This window comes from Labrus mixtus, chromosome 7 (assembly GCF_963584025.1).
Source record: "Labrus mixtus chromosome 7, fLabMix1.1, whole genome shotgun sequence".
In the NCBI taxonomy this organism is placed as follows: Eukaryota; Metazoa; Chordata; class Actinopteri; order Labriformes; family Labridae; genus Labrus; species Labrus mixtus.
The window spans coordinates 21,962,103-21,985,159 of record NC_083618.1 but is presented as its reverse complement, the minus strand read 5'-3'; the positions used below and the strand labels follow the sequence as shown (position 1 = coordinate 21,985,159).

General features: G+C 41.8%; 1 protein-coding gene across 1 annotated transcript in view; it reads right to left on the bottom strand.

Moving 5' to 3' along the window:
* Positions 1-23,057, bottom strand: part of stab1 (stabilin 1) — a 59,699-nt gene continuing 36,642 nt past the window's right edge. The window contains exons 51-70 of the mRNA XM_061041278.1: positions 21,259-21,435; positions 20,631-20,720; positions 20,258-20,404; positions 19,528-19,584; positions 19,265-19,433; positions 18,715-18,864; positions 16,323-16,424; positions 14,806-14,922; positions 12,120-12,252; positions 11,932-11,989; positions 11,126-11,270; positions 10,166-10,299; positions 9,760-9,925; positions 8,601-8,707; positions 8,109-8,228; positions 7,547-7,681; positions 7,350-7,454; positions 4,835-4,984; positions 4,499-4,600; positions 1-323 (exon numbers count right to left, since the gene is read on the bottom strand). Coding sequence (XP_060897261.1) covers positions 258-323; positions 4,499-4,600; positions 4,835-4,984; positions 7,350-7,454; positions 7,547-7,681; positions 8,109-8,228; positions 8,601-8,707; positions 9,760-9,925; positions 10,166-10,299; positions 11,126-11,270; positions 11,932-11,989; positions 12,120-12,252; positions 14,806-14,922; positions 16,323-16,424; positions 18,715-18,864; positions 19,265-19,433; positions 19,528-19,584; positions 20,258-20,404; positions 20,631-20,720; positions 21,259-21,435 — 2,430 coding nt within the window. The 3' untranslated portion in view covers positions 1-257. The remainder of the gene's footprint in view (positions 324-4,498; positions 4,601-4,834; positions 4,985-7,349; positions 7,455-7,546; positions 7,682-8,108; positions 8,229-8,600; positions 8,708-9,759; positions 9,926-10,165; positions 10,300-11,125; positions 11,271-11,931; positions 11,990-12,119; positions 12,253-14,805; positions 14,923-16,322; positions 16,425-18,714; positions 18,865-19,264; positions 19,434-19,527; positions 19,585-20,257; positions 20,405-20,630; positions 20,721-21,258; positions 21,436-23,057) is intronic.

Genomic DNA, 23,057 nt, shown 5'->3' with positions numbered 1-23,057 from the left:
AAAGCATCACAATTTTTATTTTTAGATGTGAAATAATGGCACAAACATGTGATTCAACGCAGTTAACTATTGAAATTTACTGATTAAAAAAATGTAATCGTTTGAAAGCCATACTTTTAAAGTAAACAAGACAACTTTTATTTCTTATTCAGATACAAATGAAGAGATGAGTTGAAGCCTTAAACTCAAACCAGTTGCCTTGGAACAAGGCAACTGGTTTGATTGTAGACAGATATTTCCAGTTTGTTGATTTTATACTAGTCCAGGTCCAGAATCTTTGGAGGATCTTCTGGCTCTGCAGACTCCATCGCCTGACCCCCATCCTGTAGGAGGGAAGTAAGGAAGACGATCAAACCAGGATATCGAGTTACACACAAGTATGTGGAGGAGGGCTGTCTGTTTGGTCATAAAGTCAATATTTATGGCTCTTTACCAACAAAAAAGTAAAGTCAATTCAAAGAGTGGTAAATGAAAACAACGAGCCTGAGTGTAACTCAAACTGCAGAATGAGAATACTCCGATAAAGGAAGTTAAACTACAGAGAGAAACCTTTTTTGACGCTAGAAGCAGCCGTTACAGCGCTTTCTAGCCACCAAACTCCAACAACAATAACACTAATTTTAACCTCCCGGCAGTCGACAACAAGAGATCAAATTAGTGTTTTTGTGAATGCAGTCTGGTGGCTTTGAAGAGACTGATGTAACAGGATTTTCTGGTTAAAGGGATATTTCACCCATTTGCATTAAGCTTTGTATCATTAGAAACCTGGTAGTATTTTTGAATGGTCGTGCATCCCGCCCTCATTTTCCCCTGAGACGGGAAAGCTCCACATTTCTTGTCTGAAAAGGAGCCTCCAATGACGCAAAAATCGTCATTTTGCATCATCGGCGGCTGCTTTGGTAAGAGGGGTTGAAACTACATCGCTAGTTCCTCATGTTTTCAACCCGCCCACAGGAGGTTTCCTTTTTCTGATTGAACATCCCGGTACAAAGGAAACATTCACCATTTCAAAAGAAAGACAAATAAAGAGTACTTCATGATTAATTTGCCAACAAATTTGTTTGTGAAATGAATTTTGCCTCAGTCTGGTAGTAGCTAGCTTGGTGCTCTAGATCAGTGGGAGTGGCCTGCGGTGCCATGCATTCTGGGAGTTGGTGTCTTTCATCCACATGAGCCAAAAATACACTTTCTGCCTTTTCTCGGTCAAGAAGCCACCAACTAAAAAATGTATTTCACATTTCTATATATATATACATATATGACCCAATTTCAATACAGATTCATGTTTGAACCGGTGAAGTATCCCTTTAAGGAGAAAAAGGTCGCTGTCTGTAGGGGTCCATAATGTTCTCTGAATGACGGTCTGAGCCGGTCGGTGGATAAAAGAAGCTGTTTTAGGAGACAAAGAATTACGTTACAGCATTACAGTTTGTCTTTAAACACCAAAGCCTCGCTACAACTCTCCAGTTTCCTCGTATAAATAATTCCCAAAGAAAATCAGCTTCAATCATTCAATGTGCATGTAAACTGTGACCCACAATTCCCCTCTTTTTTGATTGCCCAAAGCCAGGCAGGAACAATCAGAGGCTCAGTGCAGTGAACGCAGAGTGGCACATTCACTTCTCAAACCCCCTCCTCTCATTGAATCAACTAAAAATGGCGAGTTTCTGATTGGCAGCATGGGAGACTTTTTACAAAAAAAGGCATCAGGACATATCTGCTTGGTTATATGACAGAGTATGAAGGAGCAAAAGAAAAGGATGTGTCTGTTGGAGAGAATCTCCATCGACATTTCTGTGACCATTTGATGTGGAAGTTGACCACACACCTGGCACACTGAAGGCTCAACCTGTACATCAACACAACTGACAACGCTTTGTGGTGTCTGATGAAATAAATGTCATTCCAAAATCTTTTTTTTTTTTAAATGTATTGATCTATGTAACAGAGCTCATCAGTGTGATTCCAGAAGTACAAACCCCGTTCATTTTCACCATAGTGGATTTGATTATTAGCCATGATGTCATAGCAATCCCAGGTTGATTGACCACGAGCTACCTGAGTGAGAATCTATGGTTTATGCTCCTGTAGGAGACACAAGTTTGTACAATATCAACCTCTATTTCAGAAAAACATGGTTTATTCTTGATCTCAGGGAAAAGAACTACACTACCCACAATCCTAGAGTGTCACAGCGACGTCTCTTATGACGGAGGCCTCTGTTACCATGGAGATGTTCACCCCCCTCGTGAACTTTGGCTGTTCCATAGCTGGTTGTCCAGTGTAGCCGTTATCAGCAGCCACGTTTTACAACCTCTCTTCCTGCAGGACTGTGGATTAACATCTGGGTTTATTTTACCAAGAAACAAAGGAACTGATCAATGATTTAAGTCTCCCTCTCAGACAGGATATTATGAACTTTTACAACACCTTGAATAAACAACCGAGCGGAAACAGAACACTGCTATCTACGAATTGACCCCAAAGACATGAACTGTGACCGAAACCAGTCTCTGCAAAGTCGTAAAATTGACCATCTGTTGAAGGACTGCTGAAGAGCTGAATTAAACCACAGCTTTCAATTCTGCATCAAATGAACATTTATGTCTTTCTTCATCTAGATATTTGTAATTGTCACATTGAATGTATTAAATCATCTTTTTAAACTCAAAATCTGATCTTCAGAACAGGAATAAGAGTTATATTATGTTTAATAGGAATTTGACGTGGAGCGCTATTGCCATCTAGTGTTAGGATATCCATGAATACGTAACCTTCATAATTATACATTTAGACGTGTTATAAAGCATACTCTTCGATATTAGCTATAGAAGGTGTTATTTAAAGACACCAATTTCTTTTCCTACTTTATTAATATGTCTTATTAAGAATGTTGACTGTATAACATGGTTTTGTTCACCTACAGGCTGGGATTAACTGAGGATGTTCCCAGATGAATCTGATAGAAATGTTTGTCTAAAGAGATGACGTGAACCTACATCAACGTGGATCTGATAGAAATAATATCAAAATGAATGTATGGTGACATATATATGTTTAGATTCTTATTCTTAATCTTATTGAGTAAACTCGGTTTAGTTTAAACAATTGTCCTCCGGTCAGAATGGGAGTCACCCGTGGGCGGCCCCTTCTTCTCCTGCAGACCCCTCTCTTCTCATCCAGCTGATAAGAGTTCACACTGAGCTCAGATCTTTAGTTCTTTAGTTTGTTTTGGGTTGTTGAAGTTTAGAGCTTCAGCTCGCTTCTCTTCGGACTTCGGTCCGAATCACTTCTTTTAAGTTTGTGCCGTAGAGACGAGTCTCTGCTGAACTTTCTTTTTCACGCACAATTTTTGGAACATCAATTCTTTCTGGCTCAAGCAAGGTTTTTGAACTTTCTTCTCTAAAGTCTTTGCTCTTCAATTTTGAACGCCAATTCCTGAGTTTGGATTCATCGAGATGGCCATCAGGTTAATCTGAATTGGAAATCGACGTATCAAAAGGCTCTTTAATATTTTTTTCCTGTTGGATCCTCTTGGAGCTTCTGAGACAACGGGTGAACCGACATACAATCTCCATCCCAGCTGCACACTCCGACCAAGTTGTCAAGGCATCTAATCTGGCCCGTGGACCTCTCACACGGGACCAGTCGGCGGAGTTCAATTGAACACATCTCACAGTAAGACTGCTGGTGGCAAGGGGTGTTGGAAGATTGAGTCTTGAGTCGTGTCTATTCAGAGACCTCCTTTAAATCCAAATAGAATCCCAAAATTTCTTTATCAACATTTTCTTGATAGAAAGTCAAGTCATTCAAACAACACCGCGTCTTATCTCATTACTAAATATATAATGTCACCATACATTATAATTGCATTATCCTGATCATAATAATCATATTCTTTATCTGTTTCATCTATACATTATTGTTTACTCCTTTTTATATTAAATTTTACACATAAAATTCAGGACTTTGTCTGTGTGTTTTCTTGTTTAACATTTCCAGAATTTACTTCTTTCAAGATATGAAACTGACTGATTAATTAATTAACTTATACCATTAAAGCTATTTTTCTTCCTTTAACAGGAAGTGGTGCCCCCTTCTTTTAATCCGAGGTTAAATAAAGATATAACATCTTAATAATTTAATTACGCTACACCAGGATTAAAACTATTGATAGAGGGATCTTCTGGCGCGTCTTTTGAAGACTTGAACGAGAAATTAACTTCCAGAAGAGCCGCTGAAAAATATTGAGAAGCTGTATTTTTGAAGTTTACTTTCCATAACATAAAACTGTTGCTGCTGTTACTACTTTGAGTTGCATAATCCCGGTTTATAAACCTTTAAATGTACCTTTATTAACCTTTATTGTGTCTTCATGAGCTGTACTACAAACACTAAGTGTTGTGTTGATTTTCAGTGCAGGGATTCTTCAGTCTAGTTAGAAAACCTATAGATCTATTCAGGCTCTCCTGATGAGAGCTTTGATTGGTCGACTCACCCCAAACGGCTCGCTGAAGGCTCTGGAGCCGCAGTACAGAGGGTTGGGGATGGAGACCAGCGTGGGCTTCTTCCTACCGCCCGCCCCGTCCTCATCTTCATTCTGCCACAAGGACGATAACAGGAAAGATCGTTAACCAACAGATAGCAGGGAGACGATAAAATCCTAGCTGTTAGATCCCTGATTATCATCTTTAAGATATTAGAATATCAAACTCTCCTGTCATTAAAATCTGTTCTATATGGTTGAATTTTTCAGTTGAGATGCTAACAGGTGTTATGATGAAATGGTTATAAAAATCTCCTGCGTCTGTGAATCAAACAGATTATTTCTCACTCTGAAGTAGTGGAAGCGGAAGGCGTCCGTCTTGTGTTTGAAGACGTAGTAGCCGAGTGCAGCCAACACACAGGCCAGCAACAGGCACACCAAGATGGCCGACACTGTGCCGCTGGAGTGGGCGTGGCCTTTGGAAGCAGAATGGGAGATCTGGAGACGACAAGTATGACGCGCACAATTACAAAATCCATCATATCACACCTTTTAATCCTCACCACAGGATGTCTCACACACACACTCAAACACATTCAGTCGTTGTCTGTCGAGTTCTAATTACCATGGCAACAGCTACAGTTTGCTGCACTGTCACCATGGAGACATGACTCTCCGTGCCCCACCAGCTTCATTTCCCAAGAGGGCAATAAAAGTTCAACCAATAACAACATGAATATTTAATGTTAAAAAAATCAAATGAAAAGACAAGACAGAACCTCCAGATCCCGGTCACATGTTCACCACCCATCATGGACACCATTTACAGTCTTTAGAGTATTAAGGGTGAGATAAAAGCAACTTATGCTTCACATGTCGCTGGATGGTCCCATTCTGTTAAACAGCATCCATGTTTCCTTTAACCTCGTTTTAGTTTCTCTCCTCCAAGAAAACATTCAGTGAGAAAGGAGCCGAGCGTGGACTTAGAGATCCTGACATATTCTATAGTATATTATTGTCCAGGGTGTTAAATTCTGATCAGGGTTTTAAAAACTCTAGGTTGGACGTTTGGTCACGGAGCCTGTGTTTTTGATACAGGAGTACTTTGATGCTTGTGTTGTTGTTTTTGTTGTGAGTGTTGAGGAGAACTCGCTGACCTTGGGTAGACGTGTGATAACCTGATGACGCTAAGAGGAGGAAACAATAAAACAGCAACACTCAGACCACTTTAACCCTTAAGGCTCCACCTCTTCTCTACTCCCACAAAATGCATTATACTTGTATATCGTTTTCTAAGTACTCAAAGACGATTAACAAAGAACAACACCAACACAAAACTGTGAAAACAAAACAAAGAAGAGATAGAGTCTAAGAGAAGGAGGATGGGGGGGCCTTATCCATTGACGCTCTGGGGTGAGTGGAGGTTAGGATTTTGTCAAAGGAAACATGTTTGTGGAGTAAGCACCAACCTGCATGAACCACATGTCAGCAGAATACATTCAAAATGCAAAAAGAAGAAGAAGAAGAGTAAAGCAGCTCGATTAGAAAAAAGTCTACCATCCAGTTCTTTCACCTCGTTTAGTTTCCTGTGCAGTGTTGGGGCAGAACATCCTGACCTGTGATAGCAGCCAAAAATGTGACGGTCTGAAGTTGTTACACTTCAGTCACCATGTGGTCACACAGGAACCACGTTTTTAATTAAATCTGAATAATTATACGTTGACAGCTGTTGGTAAATTATGTTAACCCCCCTCGATTTCAGCAGCTACAGAACTTATGTTAGAGATGGCAGAAACATGAGAACAACAAAAGAAGAGATTACATTAAAAAGGTCAAAACCTGGAGACCATCTTTGTTTCTGAGATCCAAGTGTGTTGAACCACCTCTGTCTACAGTCAGCGGGTGGAGGGGGTGAGGAGGGGGAGATAAGGTGAACACGATTTATCAGGGCGAATAACATAATTGTTATTTAGCTGGAGGCTTCAGATCTGCAACGATCTGTTCCTCATGAATATTGATCAGAGCTGTGATGTTATCGGTTTGCAAACTCAGCTGATTGCATCTTCCTTTCCTGAACACTGTGCCGTGAAACTAAATACAGCCATCTGCTCCCTGTTGCCTAGCAACAGCTGAGACATCATCCCATTGGTATGCGCAGCAGGCCCGAGAGGTGCGGCCTTAACAGCGCCTCCCGTTGGCCACGATAAAAACTGCAGCAGTGCACAATACAGCAAGCATTTCTTTCATTGTTGACCTAGCCATCCCATGTATTTATTCTCTTTCATTGTTGGCAGTCGTGTCGCCATGGCAGCCTGATACACACGACGTGAAGGGGCTGCAGCTAATGTCGAGATGGCTTCCCGTGTGTCAACTTTCAGGCCTGATTTTTTAAGTATATTTATGCTGAAGGCATATCGTCCCATTTCAAATTATATAAAATTTCTAGATTGTTTAAGGTTTTACATGAGAGTGCTATTTGATTTGTTCGACCAGATGTACTGCTTTGTCCGCTGGGAGCACCAACAGGATGCAAAACAAGCTTTGCCTGCCATTTTGGGTCTTAGTGGCACATGTGTATCACTTTAAAAGTAAATCTTAAAAAAGCAGGATGTATCAACATATAGCAACTCCTGTCTAAATGATACTAAAGAACACGTCCAAACATAACCATGAGAAGAGATCTCGGTTTCTAAGAATTCTTTTTGTATAAATTGTGATCTTGTGGACGTTTAAAGTGATCAGCTGATGTGACATTAGCTCCAGCCGTACGACACCTTGTGTGGTCTGAAAACGGTGTACAAGAAAGAGAAAGTAGCTGCTTTAATTGTCCCCAGCAGTTTGACGTTAAAGCATCTGTACTCACCGGAGGTGGGGGCGCTGTGAACGGGGCCTCGATGACGTGGATGATCCCGTTTACAGCAGGAATGTCCCAGTCCAGCAGCAGCCGCTTGTTCACCAGCTTAATGCTCTGAGGCGACAACATTGAAATAAAAATAATGTCTCATAATTATGTGTTTGAACTCGTGGACCTCGTGGGTGTTTGTGTGTGTTTTTTCTGACCTCATTGTTGCCGTGGGTAACAGTCAGATTGAACCCAAGCCTGGATATGATGACTTCCTGGTGTTTTAGATCCTTGAATGGTCGTCTGCTGTTATTGGCTGAGATGTGGTACTCGAGATCTCGAAGTGATAGAGTCTTCACACACACACACACACACACACACACACACACACACACACACACACACACACACACACACACACACACACACACACACACACACACACACACACACACACACACACACACACACACACACACACACACACACACACACACACACACACACACACAGGTTAGAACGTAGAAAGGTTTACAGACTGATGCAGAGCTGGCCAAACACTGAAGCTTCAGTGACCGCGACATGGCAACCTGTGTGAGCATCGACCAGAGAGGAGGGGGCGGGGGGAGACAGCTGTCTACAATGTTTTGAATTTTGGCTGCAGTACTCTTTTTAAACACCAGGTGTCAGAGTTACATATTACTCCTTTAAACTAATTATAAATTAGAGTCCGTTAACTTTAACTCATTAGATCATTACTAAAGAGTTGGGGTCTCTCACCTTGTTTTGAGTAAATCCGGCATTATGAGGAACAAACAGCGTGACCTCAGACTTCCTGTGAGACAGGAAGTCAACAAGCTGTTTGCCTTCCGAGGACGAGCCACTGTAGTCCAACAATAACTACATTGAGAGAGAGAGAGAAAAGTTAAGTTATTTTTTTTATCAACAATCGATGTGTTGTGTTATAATTTATTGATCCCGCGAGGGGAAATTCGTTTTTACACTCTGTCTAGTTAACATGCTACACAAACATGCACAAACAGGATCCTATGGACATGCACTAATGGAGAGGTCTCAGAGTGAGGGGGCTGCCCACAGTGGGCGCTCTTGATCTGGTGGGGGGGGGGAGGACCTAAACCGGCGACCCTCCGATTCCCAAACTAAGTCCCTACAGACTGATCTACTGCCGCCCACAAGTCACTGTTAAGTCACTGTCGGCAAAATCATAGGATTTATCCTTCAACATTAAAATGGAGAAACTATCACACTGACCTTGTAAAAGACGGAGAAGTTACTGTACGTTGCGAGGACACTGGTCAGGACGCCGTTACAGAAGTCTCCATTTCCGATGTAACCAGCCGGACATGCACAGGACACATCTACATGTACACAAATAAACATCACAGGGAATACTTTTATGTCGTGTTTATGCTCGTCAGTCCGGAGAGCTTTTAGGTCTTGTGTCCTTATTGTCCTCATCGTTGTGTTTTGAAGCTGTCCTGATAAAAATCTGACTACTTCCCATGATATTTAATACATGTATCTGTTGTTTTAGGGTATACCAGTACAGGGGGGCATATTATTAATAATATTAGTACAAGAAGAACAAATATTCTGTTGTTTTCCACTTTTCAAATCTGAGGATTATCTCCTTTTTGTTTTATAATTTGTCTTTCTATTTTTTTGCTCTAAGTTTGCAATATTTTGATGTCCAGGACATTCTGCCTCTGTCCCTGATAAACGCTATTTCCCGTGATTCAGTCATAAAACTGAACTGAATATAATCGAGGCTTGTTTAAATCCTCACACTACAAATCTGAGAACTGTGATGTGCACGTGTCAGCCTTCTTCAGAAACATTTGAAGTAACAATATGTATGGATTAGGTTTGGTGCGCTTTGGCCCCCACTGAAGGTCTCTGAGTGCAACTGCACTGAAGAAAGACAAAGTGCTGTTACGCCCACCCCTCTCTGATAACGTGTATTTGTTTATTAGCAGAGAGTGAGAAGCAGACAAAGACGTTGTGAGAAGCCAAACTACCAAATTGACTGACAAGATTCAGTAATGTTACTGGAATGTTTCACTTCTTGTGAAATGACCTCAGCACACTGCCAAGGTTACATACTGCAGCAAACAGGCCATGGACATGGGAGAGACGCCATTCTGCCCGTTGAAAGTTATTGCACTATTTTAAGGTGTAAAAGTTAAATATTGTTGCTATTTATCCATTAGTTATAAAAAAGTGTCCCAAACAAAAATGGGATTATTAACGGCAGTACATGAAACATAAACAGATCAAACTGATATCCAGCGTTGAGCAGATATTATCTCCAGAAGAACAAACAACACAGAGCTTCACAGACAAGTCAGCCGGGTGAAGTTGCCTCCATCCGGACTCTGTGATGTGCAATGTGACTGTGCTGCTGTAGTACCTTTCAGCCTGTAGCAGTAGGCGTCGTACTTGAAGCTATGGTCCACAGGTTCTTTGTATATCACCACTCCTATGTGGTTTCCTCCACACCTGACCGAGGGGAAGGTGGTCGGATATCCGGCCTTTCCTTCCTTCATCCAGCCTGCCACACACAGATGCATCCCCAGCTGTTGGAGCAGGGAAGAAAGAAGACGTCTGTTTAAATGGATATGAAATACCAGCATGCACTGCTGCCATCAGGATTTATAGAAGAGGATAAGTGTAAATTATGAGGACCATTATTTTTTTTAGATTCATATAAAAAAAGTGAATTACTCCCCATCTTCAAAAACATTTCCTAATAAATATAGAGTCTGTACTGAACTGTGCAGTGTCTCTACAGTAAAACCTTCTGTGAGTGGGTTTACCTGCTGTGCATCTCCCAACTGTTTGAAGGTGGCCAGCTGGGCGCCCTCTGCCTGGCAGGCGGCGTCAGCCTCACTGAAGTTCATCTTGTACTTCCCCTCCGGAGAGCGCAGGTGGAAAACTCCGGCTGTGTTGGCTGAACCACAACACCCAAGTTACTAAACCTTAAACTCGGTACAACAGTTTATTATCTATGGGTGAAAACTAAATGCTGTACTGTAAAATAATTCACCACCGGAAAACAAAGGTGGCTGTCAGGTGTTTGGTCCCACTTTTGGTATTACAAATAAAACATGACACATGAATGAATGAATGAATGAATGAATGAAGCATCAATAGAAACACCTTGATAAATGAGCATGAGGCTAACACAGCTTGGTATCAACGGGAGACTATGAAAGATGGACCATATGACAGCTGCCACAAATTGAAACCAAAACGTGACGCTCCCTTACTGACAGTCATCAGTTTAGTCAACAAGCTCCGCCTCCTCCATGTTAACAGATGGGACGAATTATAGGATCAAAATACATGTCAAACTCATCTCAAACATGACCAAGTGTTAACTTTTCTTTTCTTTTAATTAGTTATCTGATGCTATAAAAACAGGTAAAAGTCATGATCGACAGCTCTGTTCACAAATGGCGCTCCTGATTAGCAGAGTAGAGGTGAATCAGGGAAAGTTTATTTAGTGATTGAGGACTGTGGGGAATAATCGGGAGTTGGAGCCTCAGTATCTGGTTAATGTGACAGCATTGTTTTCAGGCAAATGTGCGGTTCCTTTCCTGGAAAAAATGTGTGTAGGGGTAACATTTATTAAACATTTATCAGTTTATCTCAATCTCAGGTTTGCTGCTGTTTGACAAAAAAATAATGTACTTAATGAACTGTAATGCAGACGCCACTATTCACTACTGAAGGTATTATGGCTAAGGTTATTCAAGTTAGTAGAGATACGTTACCATGGTAATGCAGGTCCTTGCATGTGGCCACAGGGTCGCAGCCTCCATTGTCTTCAAGGCAGCGGTCAACAGGGGGCACCACCTTCTCCAAACACTGGACTCCATTACCCACATACCCCGGCAAGCACTCGCAGTCACGTTCATTCTGGAAAAAAAACAGATCAAGTGCCTGAGTCATTTAACGGCTATCTTTACGCTGGCAGCTCAATTTCAGAGCATGTGTCATCGACTTCCTGTTGCTAGGTTACAAAGGTTGTCAAGCAGCACTTCACTTCCATCGGTAGTGACAGTTAGCTCTGTTTTAAATTTGCTTTTTCTGCTTAACATTTGCTTTTTTATTCAATGCAATGTGACCCAGAAGACATAGAAACAACATAAAGGAATCGTGTCCTGGCATAAGCAGCAGAGTCAGATTAGTGTCTCATCCGCCATTGTTGTTGACAAAGACGGATCGTGCTCTGAACCCACATCCTGCTCCGTGTCCAGACTAAGTAGAGAAGCAAGCATCCTCTGTTTGATACTCATTATGAAGGGGAAAAAACAATCGCAAATGTCTCAAATGTTGGTCATACAGTGGCTGTTTTTAAGTGACTGTTGTCAGAGAGACAACGCGCACATGCAAGCACTTCATCCAAGCACTCCCGAGTGCACAGCCAGAGCTTTTCTGCCCGAAAAAACACCAGGGGGACAAGGGGCCGAAGTTTTGTTTAAGCTGACAACACTTCCACCCACAAACTGACACTTTCTCTTTGCTGCATAGAACAAAACAACACTGATGGGAAAAAAGGGGATAAAGTTTTACTCACTGGACCAGTGAACTTGCAGGAAGCAAACTCACTGCATTCACCGTTGTCTTCAATACACCTGAATCACAAACATACAGAAGAACAGCATCTGTCAACTTCTTACATTCATAAAAAACGATTCTAGGAGACAGAAACCCACTGAAGAGAAACAGAAACTTGATTCAGAGAAAATGACAGGCCCCACCCACCTGTTGATAGGCTCACAGGAGTAGCCGTCTCCTTGGTAACCACTCTGGCAGGTGCAGTTGACGATTAGTCCTGTCTGGTTACAGTCTGCGTTCTGGTGACAGCCGCCGTTATACTCGGCACAGAGGTCTGGAGCTGAAGAGTTTAACAAAGCTGTCATCTAATGAAATCCACGTCCCAACAAAGGACGAGATCTGATCTGTAAATGTGTCATCTCCATATCTACAAATCCCCCTCATTGTTTTGCACTACACTAATAGCAAATGAACATTTGTCCAATGACTTTCTGTTGATTCGCTACTATTAGGTCTAACACATGCAGTGTTTCCCATTAATTAACTAGACTGTGGCAGCCCGCCATAGTCTAATCTGTCGCGCCATAGTCTAATTTGCCCCGCTAGCGTCAGGGAATTATTATCAACTAGGTTATAAGAACATGTAAAGTTTTTCTTTTCTTTTCTAAGAACATTTAAAGTACAGTTTACCCCGTTAAATGTGATGTGTGGCTGCAGTAGCCTACACCGGAATGTGTGATTGTTTTTATGTCCGTTCCCTAAAACGGTCCGTACCTTGTTTACCTCCTGCAGAGTGTTACAATTCACAGCCGTTCTGAGCTTTTCAATCGCTGCGCAGGTTTCGGAGGTTTTAAACACAATCAAAGACGTTTGATCACCCTGTCAGACAAAGCAGCATAAGTAGTTGTAAACCTAAATATCGAGATTCTAGTTGAATATTCTTGCAAAACAAATGAAAGAGCAGAACAAATCCATTTCGCCGCTACGCAGCTCACCTTGAAAAACTGCACTAAATGTTTGCTTTTAAGCCTGAAGCCATTTAACTTCCATGGGCATTGGATTTTATGTTTTGACAATTTGTGCACTACAAGAGCACAAAATTGTTAGAAGAGAACAAAGTTTTTCATACATTTAACCTCTTAATTTTGCACAAATTGATGCATCTAACTTTAAAATGTACACATTTTTCTCCCAGGGGTGGATTCCCCCCCATACCCCCTAGAGGGTTCGGTTTCCCCCACCATAGTCTCATGAAATCCTGTGGGAAACACTGACATGCTCTATGTCACTAACATTATATCTTTCAGAGAGTTTTTGAGCTCCTTTTTCTGGAAAGGTATCCGTGGAACGTTATTGCTTGATGTTGAGCTAAAAACTTGATGAAGTGGCTTTTTGGGTGGCAGTCGCTCAGTCTGTAGGGACTTGGGTTGCCAAATGAAGGGTCCCCGGTTCAAGTCTCGGTACGGACCAAAAGTATGGAAGCTGGCCAGTTCACTTCCTGAGTACTGCTGAGGTGCCCTTGACCAAGGTACAGGAAGCTCTAGCACACTCTCCGTGTAGCAGCCTCACTCTGACATGTTTCCATTATTTAATGTCCACAGGTCCTGTTTGTGCATGTGTGTAATTTGGGCCTATGACCGTGAGTAGCATATCCTCCAATAACAGAGTATAAAGCAGAATGTCCCCTCAGGGATTAAAGAGGACATATCTCCCTTTTCGACCTTTTCAAACAGTCCCCTGTGGTCTAAATGAAACATCTGTGCTGTGCTTTGGTCAAAATATAACATGAATCAAGCACCAGAGGAGGTTTGTGACCCTGTATAAACCAGCTCTCTCAGAACGCTCCGTTTTGGTGTGTATGTCTCTTTAAATGCAACGAGCCCTCCCTGAGTTTTCCCCGTAGACATCACTCCTCTGTAACGAGACTAAAAATGGCAGACCTGCGCAAAAGTTTTGTTCTAGCCTGGAGGTGGAGTCCATGGGTGAAAATATCAGGGGAGGGGAGGGTATATATATATTTTTTTACCAGAATCCAGTTTGTGACATCACAAACCGAGAAAATTAGAAACAGAGCATTTTTCTCTGTGTTGTAAGACTTATGCAGACTACAAACAAAGGACTGGATGGGTTTATTTCATATTTTGTGGGTCGGTAGAGACTAGTTACCCAAATATATGTTCAAACACACTGTAGAAGTGGATTTTTCATAATATGTCCCCTTTGATAAAGTTTATGGAATAACAAGAAGAAGCCAGGGATCATGAGGGTGTGTCTTCTTGATGAGTCAAGGCAGTCTTTCTACAAACCAAGAGGTGACATTACAATTGCTACATTCAGTTCTAAAATAAAGTCTGTTATTGGTCTTAGTGTGGACTCACGCCACCAGTTTTTCACTGTTGATGACCAATTTGAAGGCCAGACTCCCCCAGAAAAGAAGCTGGCTGCACTCCCAACCTGACCAAGGTAAAAAAAAAAACACCAGAAGTCTGATAAATATATTAAAATTATGTTAGCAACTCTGTTTACCAATTGTATAAAATAAAGCTTAAGTTATTCTGCTATTGATCCAACATCAGAGTTAAACCTTGAACACGTAAATCCAAAGTTACAATGTTTTTATGTGTACATGTTAAAAAGTTTGAGCTTCAGCAGGGTCAGGATTATTTGACATCCTGCAGCAGGCGTGCAGTATCCTGCAAATTGAGGAGTTTTAGTGTTACAGTTGAAGGTCATAATTTTGTTCTCTTTCATTCTTTTATAGCTTCAAAGCGCTTTAGAAATTAGTTTGATATGTTTTATAATCAAAAAACAACTATTGTGGTGCTGACAAAAGCCTGCAGGATTTCAGACTCTCCAGATGGTAAATTGTTCTCTGGGACTGCAGAATACTCACGTGGCTCTGGGCTGCAGAAGGTGCCGTTCCCCTGAAACCCAGATTTACACTGACATCCAACGGCTGGCACACAGTCGGCGTCAGAGTGGCACTGCCGACACTCCTCTGGGATGATGCCTGGACACAAAGGCGCATGGAGGATTCATTGAAGACAAAAAGGTAAAGCAGGAAATGTGAATTTGATACAACCAACAAATCTTATAAAATAGTAATAACCAGAAAGCATCCCTACCCAGGCTGCTCAACGCTCTTTATTCACGCTGTTCAAAATGCTGATGGGAAATGTATAGCCAGCACCTACACCTGGACCAAATCAGCTCAGTATCAGGGTTTCTTGCTGAATACCAACTAATGAAGCAACGCCTGCGAGCCAGTTCAGGCAGACCATTCGAGCTGCACTGATTTCACACTTGATGTGCGTCATTATCCACAATCACCTGACAGCACCTCCTTCCAATGGGCGGTGTATTTAAGCTGCAAGATTTTTGGTCTCTCCCTCTGCTCTTTCATCACCAGCTCTGACCTGCAGCAGTACTGCACTGTCACTCAGCCCCACCACCAACCCAACCCAGCACCATCCACCTGTAGGCTCCGACTGGGGCCTTTAAGATATCATCCCATTGCTCCAGAAATTTCTGCATGTAAAACTGAAAGGAGGGATGAGGTTGGAGCCTAGACGCCAAGCTCAAACTTTGTTCTGCTGCTGCAATAAATATTTCAAGCAAATGCAGATGTGAGTTGTCTGACTCAAGTTTCCATTGGAACCTAAAAAGATTTAGCTGTGATTTATCGGGAATAAACAGTTTGAAAGGATGCTGAATTGATGACACCATGATGCAGGTTTGTAAAAAGAAAAAACAATTACTTTGTCAAGGCTCCCTGCAAGAACACAAACAACAGCTTTTAAAAAGTGTATTGATGCTAGCTCAGAACTTAAAGGAAATCTCAACATTAAGATGCTTTTTGTTGCACAGTTTGACACCAATTTTCTTGTTTTATTGGTAAAAAAAAAGTTCAGCTCAAACAAGCATGCAGATAACGTGAGTTTGCAGAGCTGGATTTACATCCACATGGCTAGACTTCACTTTGTTTTGACTTTGTATTAAATCAAGCCAAATGAGAAATATTTCCTTCATTATTTGTACAGACACTTAAAGATGAAGCAGACGCACTGGGCTTGAGGATGGCATGGACTTCTTGAATTAAATTGTATTTTTTGGTAATATGGACTTGAGCTTTTCTAGTCTTCTGACTACTCAAAGCTCTTTTACACCGCAGGTCACACCTACACATTCACACACTGATGGTAGAGGCTGCTGTGTAAAGAGTCCATCAGAAGTTACTAATCCCATCCATACACGTTCATACACCGCAGATGAAGCAGTGGGAGCAACTTGGGGTTAAGTGTCTTACCCAAGGACACATCGGACATGTGGCTGCAGGAGCAAACCTTCCGGTTGAGAGACAACCGACTCTACCAACTGAGCCACAGCCCCGTATTCAGGAATGAAACTCACCTTTTTCGTTCTGGCAGCGATCACCTTCCCAGCCCGGTGTGCAGACACACCCTGAACCTTCAATGCCGTCTTCACACCTTCCCTGCTGCCCACATCTGCAGGCTGAGAAAGAAAATTCAGATGACCAAACTTCCTGTATGTTTCATTTCCTGAGATACAACGTCAGGTGACAATCTTAGCTCTTTGATGCACGCAGACATAACACTGCCTTTGTTTAAATGTCTGTATAGAATGATCAACAGTGTAAGAAAAAAATAACAACAATTCCAAAGGTTCACTGAAGTAACAGAAAACCGTTCACAGAGAACTACTCTGCTTTAAAACCTGATTCAAAATTCAGCCATTTTCAGCTTATACTTCTGATTAGTTTGGGATTCATTTTCAAGCAATGAATCCATGGTTTATTTCCCTTCAAAGCGATGATCAAGCAGTTTTGCGTTTGCCACAGCCCTGAATCAGAGCGCTGACACATTAAAGGAGACGCGTGTTTATAAACACTAGGATATGATTAAGGGGGACTTTGAAACCGAAGCAGAGGATGATCAGCAGCTGGTGAACATGTTGGAACGGGCATTACAGAGTAACTCTGACTGAACACAGCTGTCAGCTGTCTGCTGGAAGAACATCCAGCTGTGTGATGGTGAGTGGGGAGTGTTGCTATGGCGACAGACTAAAGGATAGCCGATGGGGGTGAGACTAGCCGTGTACACAGTATGATTCCGCAACAGCGCCATAAAGTTTCGCCATCATTATGCCATTGTACTTACACACTGCATCTGCACCGGCTTTGTATCGGTGTCACAGTTTGTGACTTCACAAGCTGCAGGAGCTCCGCATACACGCACAGCGCCATTCTGCCATGCCAGCCCTGATGTTAAACACTCCTACTGTCTCGCCCCTGTTACGACTCTATCACTAAGGGCTTGAGGGTTAAGGAAGGATAAAGGTCAAATGAAGGTTAAATGACCTTACTCCAGCGTGGTTCGTTTTGTCCTAAAGTTGTAATCCAGCACTTAGTTTCTCAAGACATTTCTAGGTTGGGAGCAGGTGTATCTCCTCCAGCCAATGAGGCGCACATGTCAGTTTGGGAGTGGATACAATTCACTGATTAGACATGATTCAAACCAGCTAATATGATGGACGTGGGCGTAACGGGAAAGAAAATAAAATATAACCACAGTTTGTCTTGAAACTAGGAATGTTCCCAGATGATAAATCACTCAGAAAACAGTGAACATTGAGCACAATTTATACAAAATTGTCAGCGGGTAAACAAAGTAACTTGGTTTGCCGAGTATGGCTATCGTTAGCAGAGCTAGCACCGGCAGCCTTCGCTCCTTAACAGCCACATGCCCGCGCTAGATTGCTAAATGTTTATGCAGGCTGCGTCTGTTTAACCTACAACTCTATTTTCTAGAAAAAAAAATTCTGCCAAACTGTGATGCTACCTGCGAGATGCTTTACCTTCAGTGGGCTTGTTTACATCCGGGTAGTAGAACGAGAAGAGCGAGCCCATTAACTGGAGATACAACAAGTCTATGGCTACAGCCCCATCTAGTGGCCGGAGGCTGCATTGCAGTTTGAGCGTAACATTTTAGCATAATTTTGGGCCAAAATATTAAAAGTTTAACTGACTAGTAATTCTGGTTCTGACTAGCGAGGGTGATGATGTTTGTCCTTATCCTTCGTCCTGCATCTTATCCCATCTTTAAAGCCCCGCGCAGTTTCGGCTTATTCATCACAAGTCTGGTTTTGCCCAAGATTTCTGCCTCTTGAAAGAAAGTGTGTTCTTGCCATTAACTTTGCTAAATGTTGCTCAGTGCTCATGATGGATTAACGTCCGGTCTTTGTAATATAGCAATGAGTAAGGTCTATTACCTGCTTTTTGTAAAGTGTCTTGAGATAACATTCGTTGTGAATTGGCCCTATACAGATAAAGATTGATTGATGTTTAAGCGTTTAGTCGACGTCCTCTATCCTCCATTTTGTTGATTGTTGTATCGCTTTCCCGAAAAGCAGAAAAGAAGCCCTTTATTTTACTTCCCTTTAAGGAGCTCCCACACCGGTTTCATCTCAAAATTCCTCCTCTGAATTTCTTCAAAACGAAGATAGATAGATAGATAAACTACTCCTTTAACTCGACGAGGATTAAAAAGAAAAACAGAATCAAGAAGACAAATGGATTTTGGGTTGTTTTCATTTTAAGATGTATAGAGAGAAAAGATTGACAAATATGTACTTAAGAACAGACAAACAAATAAAATTGTAAACATGTCTTACAATACAACAAACCGACGACAGAGAATCACTTATTTTAAACTGGTATACTGGTATCACATTCTGGGATTTAGTTTTGTGTTTAAATCACACCTTCATGTGTCTTTTGGTATACCTGTGCAGTTGGGGCCGTAGTAGCCGGAGAGACACAGCTCACAAGCTTTTCCTACGAAGCCTACTCGGCACTTACATCTTCCTGAACCACGCACACCATCGTCACAGTCACCATTTTTACTGCAAGGTGCTTCCAATCCACCTGGACAAACTGAAAAAAACACAGAACAGGTGGATTAAAAAACACAGTTGCGGCTAAAAAAAACAACAACATGATTTTGATTGTGTTCAGCAAAGTCTAAAACAAGCACTTTGTCCGTGTTGTCTTTCTAGTTCCATCTGTTCTTGACATGTTGAGTTTGCAATCCTGCTCACTACCAGTCCTACTGGTACGGTAGTGAGCACATGGCCCTGCTAGCCTGGTCCCTATCTACCAATGAAGGGGTAAAGGATGGATGGTTCAGTGGGTGATGGCGGCAGTTGCACCTTCAGTCATTTTGGCACTTTGCCCCAATGACCTTTCCTCAAACACCTCCAACATTGTTTCCAGATCTCTGCAGGATTGTTCAGACACATTTCTGACTGTCTTTATTGATTTCTTCCTTCCTTACCTTGACAGTCTCTGCCATAGTGGTTTTTGCAGCATTTTTGGGTCCAGGTATCAAACTGACACACTCTCTGACAGCCCCTGCGGCTGAAATGATCATCCAGATCAGTGTACCAACGTGACGGGCCGCGTCCGAACCTAGAGCGGAAATTTAAACAGCTCTCTTTTCTTCCCTGGAACAAAGTAACAGTTGAATTTATCTCTAGATTTATTTGTTGTAATCTGTTAGTGTGTGGGGTTTTTTTTAAGCTGAAAGGCAGACTGTACCGTGTCATGGTGTTTGAAGGGGCAGACTGGAGTTATGATGCAGTTTCCACAGCGCCCCTGAGACATTTGAACAAAGAAAGCTTCAATTAGGCTTCCCCATCAATTAGGCTACCTGATAACCTAGCGTTTATTTCTGAGCAGTAGCGTCTTTTTTCAATTGTTTTCAAAGAGCAGAGAGCGTTTGCTGCAGCAGGCGGCCACCAAGAGGAAAAACCGCAGCGCCCAGCATCCGCCTTTTTTGTGCTGCTGCTCCGATTGTCAAGTTGAATATCTTTCAACTCTTTCCCAAATGTATGTATTTCCTGTAGTTTTGCCGCCTACGGATCATGTCTTGTACCCATATCCTCTTTGCTCCGTGTCTGATCGGGAAATAAACGATCTCCAATAAGAAACAGTGACAAGTGTGTGTCTCATAGAGTGGCCGTTGTCAACAGACTGTTGTCATAGAGACAGGACGGATACACTTTTATTCTCAGCACACAAACGCTTCATGCAAGCGCACAGACAGCCCTCTACTGCCCAGCCATCAGGGGTGTAAAGACTAACTGATCCAAAGTAGTTGCCGATATTAGCATTTAAGATCCGAGTGTAACCTTGGAACTGTAAGAATGTAAACTATACTTGTGAAACTGAGATACAGATTATTTTTTATCTTATCTAGAACAAGTGTAAACATTTGTATCGTCAGCATTAAAGAAGCATCGAAAGTAGCTGTGTTAGCATAACGTACTTTAGTGGTCCTGTTCTCTATGCCGTCACAGTGTGCTCCCAGGCCAGGCGGCTCCAGTAACTGGTCGATGCCATAGGCCACGCCCTCTTTGAAGATCATGTAGCGCTCCACTACCTTGGCTTCATTTTCGTTAACCAAAATAGCCCCCTGAACACAAGTAGACACAGTTACAGCGCACACACACACATTAAGCACACATAGCTACCAAATGTTCTAACACTCAGTTTAAACATGCCACCGCAGCTGAAAGGGAACACTGATCAATTTATGTATTTTTTCAGTGTCCTCTCAGACATCACCATGGTGACATGAGACGACATAAGTTATTACAGTAATATGGCTCTATTTCAGTTTGTGAGAAAGTTTTACTCACCACTTGGGTTTTGTCACAACTGAACTTGATTTGGGATCCGTGCATGGTCCGAAACCATGAGTATTTAGACGGCTGACTGACAACTATCACCTACACACAAGCGCACACACACACACACACACACACACACACACACACACACAACAAAATAAAATGGATTTATTTGTCAGGTTATTTTCATCATCCTAACTCTTCTCCTCTTTGGGTGGATTAAGAGACTCTGTGACCTTTCTCTTCCTCTGTGACCGCCATTAGATCAAATTTATTCTCTGTAGCTTTCTTACTGGTTATCTGGGGCGCAGAGTGGGAATCGCTTTAAGTCTTGGAAACATTAAATCAACACCCACTGTATGTTTGGGGAAATGCCCATTTTTCTATTTAAAATGTATGGCTATTTATTCTTGAAGTTTTCTCTGTCTTTGAAAAAGTGAAGAAATTACTTCAATGATTTATCAAACAACAAACAAAAAATAACTTTGACGTGTTTATTTAATCAATACAATCCTGACAAACGTAACAGATGTTGTAAACACTTATTATTGTGCAGCAACCCTGAAGAGCTATAACATTGGTCGTTTAATAAATAAGTCAATCCTCCTCCTCCTCTTCCTCCTCCTCTTCCTCCTACCTTGGAGTTACGGATGATGTGAGCCTTCACGGTAGCAGCCAGCTGGTCCTGGTGATCGGGGCTGGAGAGCCAGCGCTGTCTTTCAGCTGGCAGGGAGTCCAGAGCTTGGTTTGTGGGCCAGAACATGGTGAACGGCTGGTGGATCTTATTTTCCAGCACAGGTATTAACCCTGCATCCTGCACAAAGTCAAGACAGTAAATCACAACCTGATTAGTAGTTCTGAATATTTTTTTTCGCCCTAATCCTGCTCAGTTCAAATTGAGAATCTTTATGACTAATTTTGATCTTGTATCTTTTTATGTTTGTCATTATTAAATCCAAATTCTGAGAAAACTTTACCGCAACTCTCTCTACTTTTACACACACACAAAACAATGACAAAAAATGACATCGAAGCTAGCGGGGAATCGTGGGAGTAATTCTCTCTGCTCCCCCGCCCCACCCCTACAAAAAGACGACCCTGAGGAAGAGAATATGTTTACCGACGAGCTAATGTGTCAGAGTACAATTTACATGACTTTTTTAACCCAGCAGTACAAACAGCAACAGTATGGCAGCTTTCAGTAGCAGTTCTTGCTTCCTTATGCAGCGCTCTAAAAAATTACGGATTTCTCTGGCTTTGATAAGTGTTGTAAAATATTTGAGGTAGTGTAAGTACTCAACAAAAAAGAATACGGTATATAACATAGTCCACTTTTAAATCATTTAGATATTTTGGTGTAAAAATTTGACATATTGTACGTTTAAATCTAATCTCATCGCATCGTATTCTATCATATCATACCATATTGTATCGTAGGGTGTCTTGTTGTGTCGTATTGTATTGAACGGTATATCCAATCGTACCATATCATGTCGTAGTGCACAAATAGTTTTTAGTTTTGGGATCCCTTTAACTGCACACTCTACAACTTCTGATTAAATATAATCAAAAACTGGATGTGGAGCGACTTCCTTCAACTTAATGAATTTATAGCCATTTTCACATATGCACTCCGGCTAATATCTAGATAATGCCCTTTAAATTACGTGCACGGAGATCGTAGTGGTCTCGTGCAGACACTTTAGGCAGTCACTGTATATAAACGTCATTCTCTTCCCATTGGCTCGAGGTGAATCCTCCGGAGTATATGCTGCTGCGTTCTCACATCAGCTCACTCGGACTTTCTGCGGATAAAATACTAGGGGTCCAGCAGGATAAACTCCGGGTAAAGTCTGCGCGTAAAATGTGGCTGTTTACGTTCACATATACCCTAAAGTCCCTCCGGGTAGCCTAATCTCCGGAGTTTTTCAGGAGATTTCCATATGTGTGAAAAGGGTTTATGTTTGGCCTTCCTTGCTACATTTCCAGCTGAAACAATGCATTAAAGTCCCTGTCTGGGTCAATACAGAACAAATCCCATCTGTTGTGAAGGACAGCTTGTGTACAACATTAGCTAAATAAAAAAAAAATTCAAACTTCAAATCCTGTCTTTAATTGTGACGACGTTTCCTGAGTATTTTCATTGTGTGGTTTTGTTACTTTTACTGAAGTGTGCCTGAGTGATCCTCGCAGTGTTTGGTGTCGTGTTGATAAGAAAGAGGTGAAGGGTGAGGTGCATCAGTTGTGGGCAGATGAGATGAGTCGTGATGAAAAGATGTGACGGACAAAAAGAAGTAGGTGTAAGAAGAGGATGTGTAGACATATGAGGAGTGAAAAGCTTATATTTGATTCATGCCTTTCTCTCACTTTTTATGATAACAAAACGCAGAGTAACATTAGCTCACTTAAATCTCTGCAGCCAGAGCTACGAGGAGA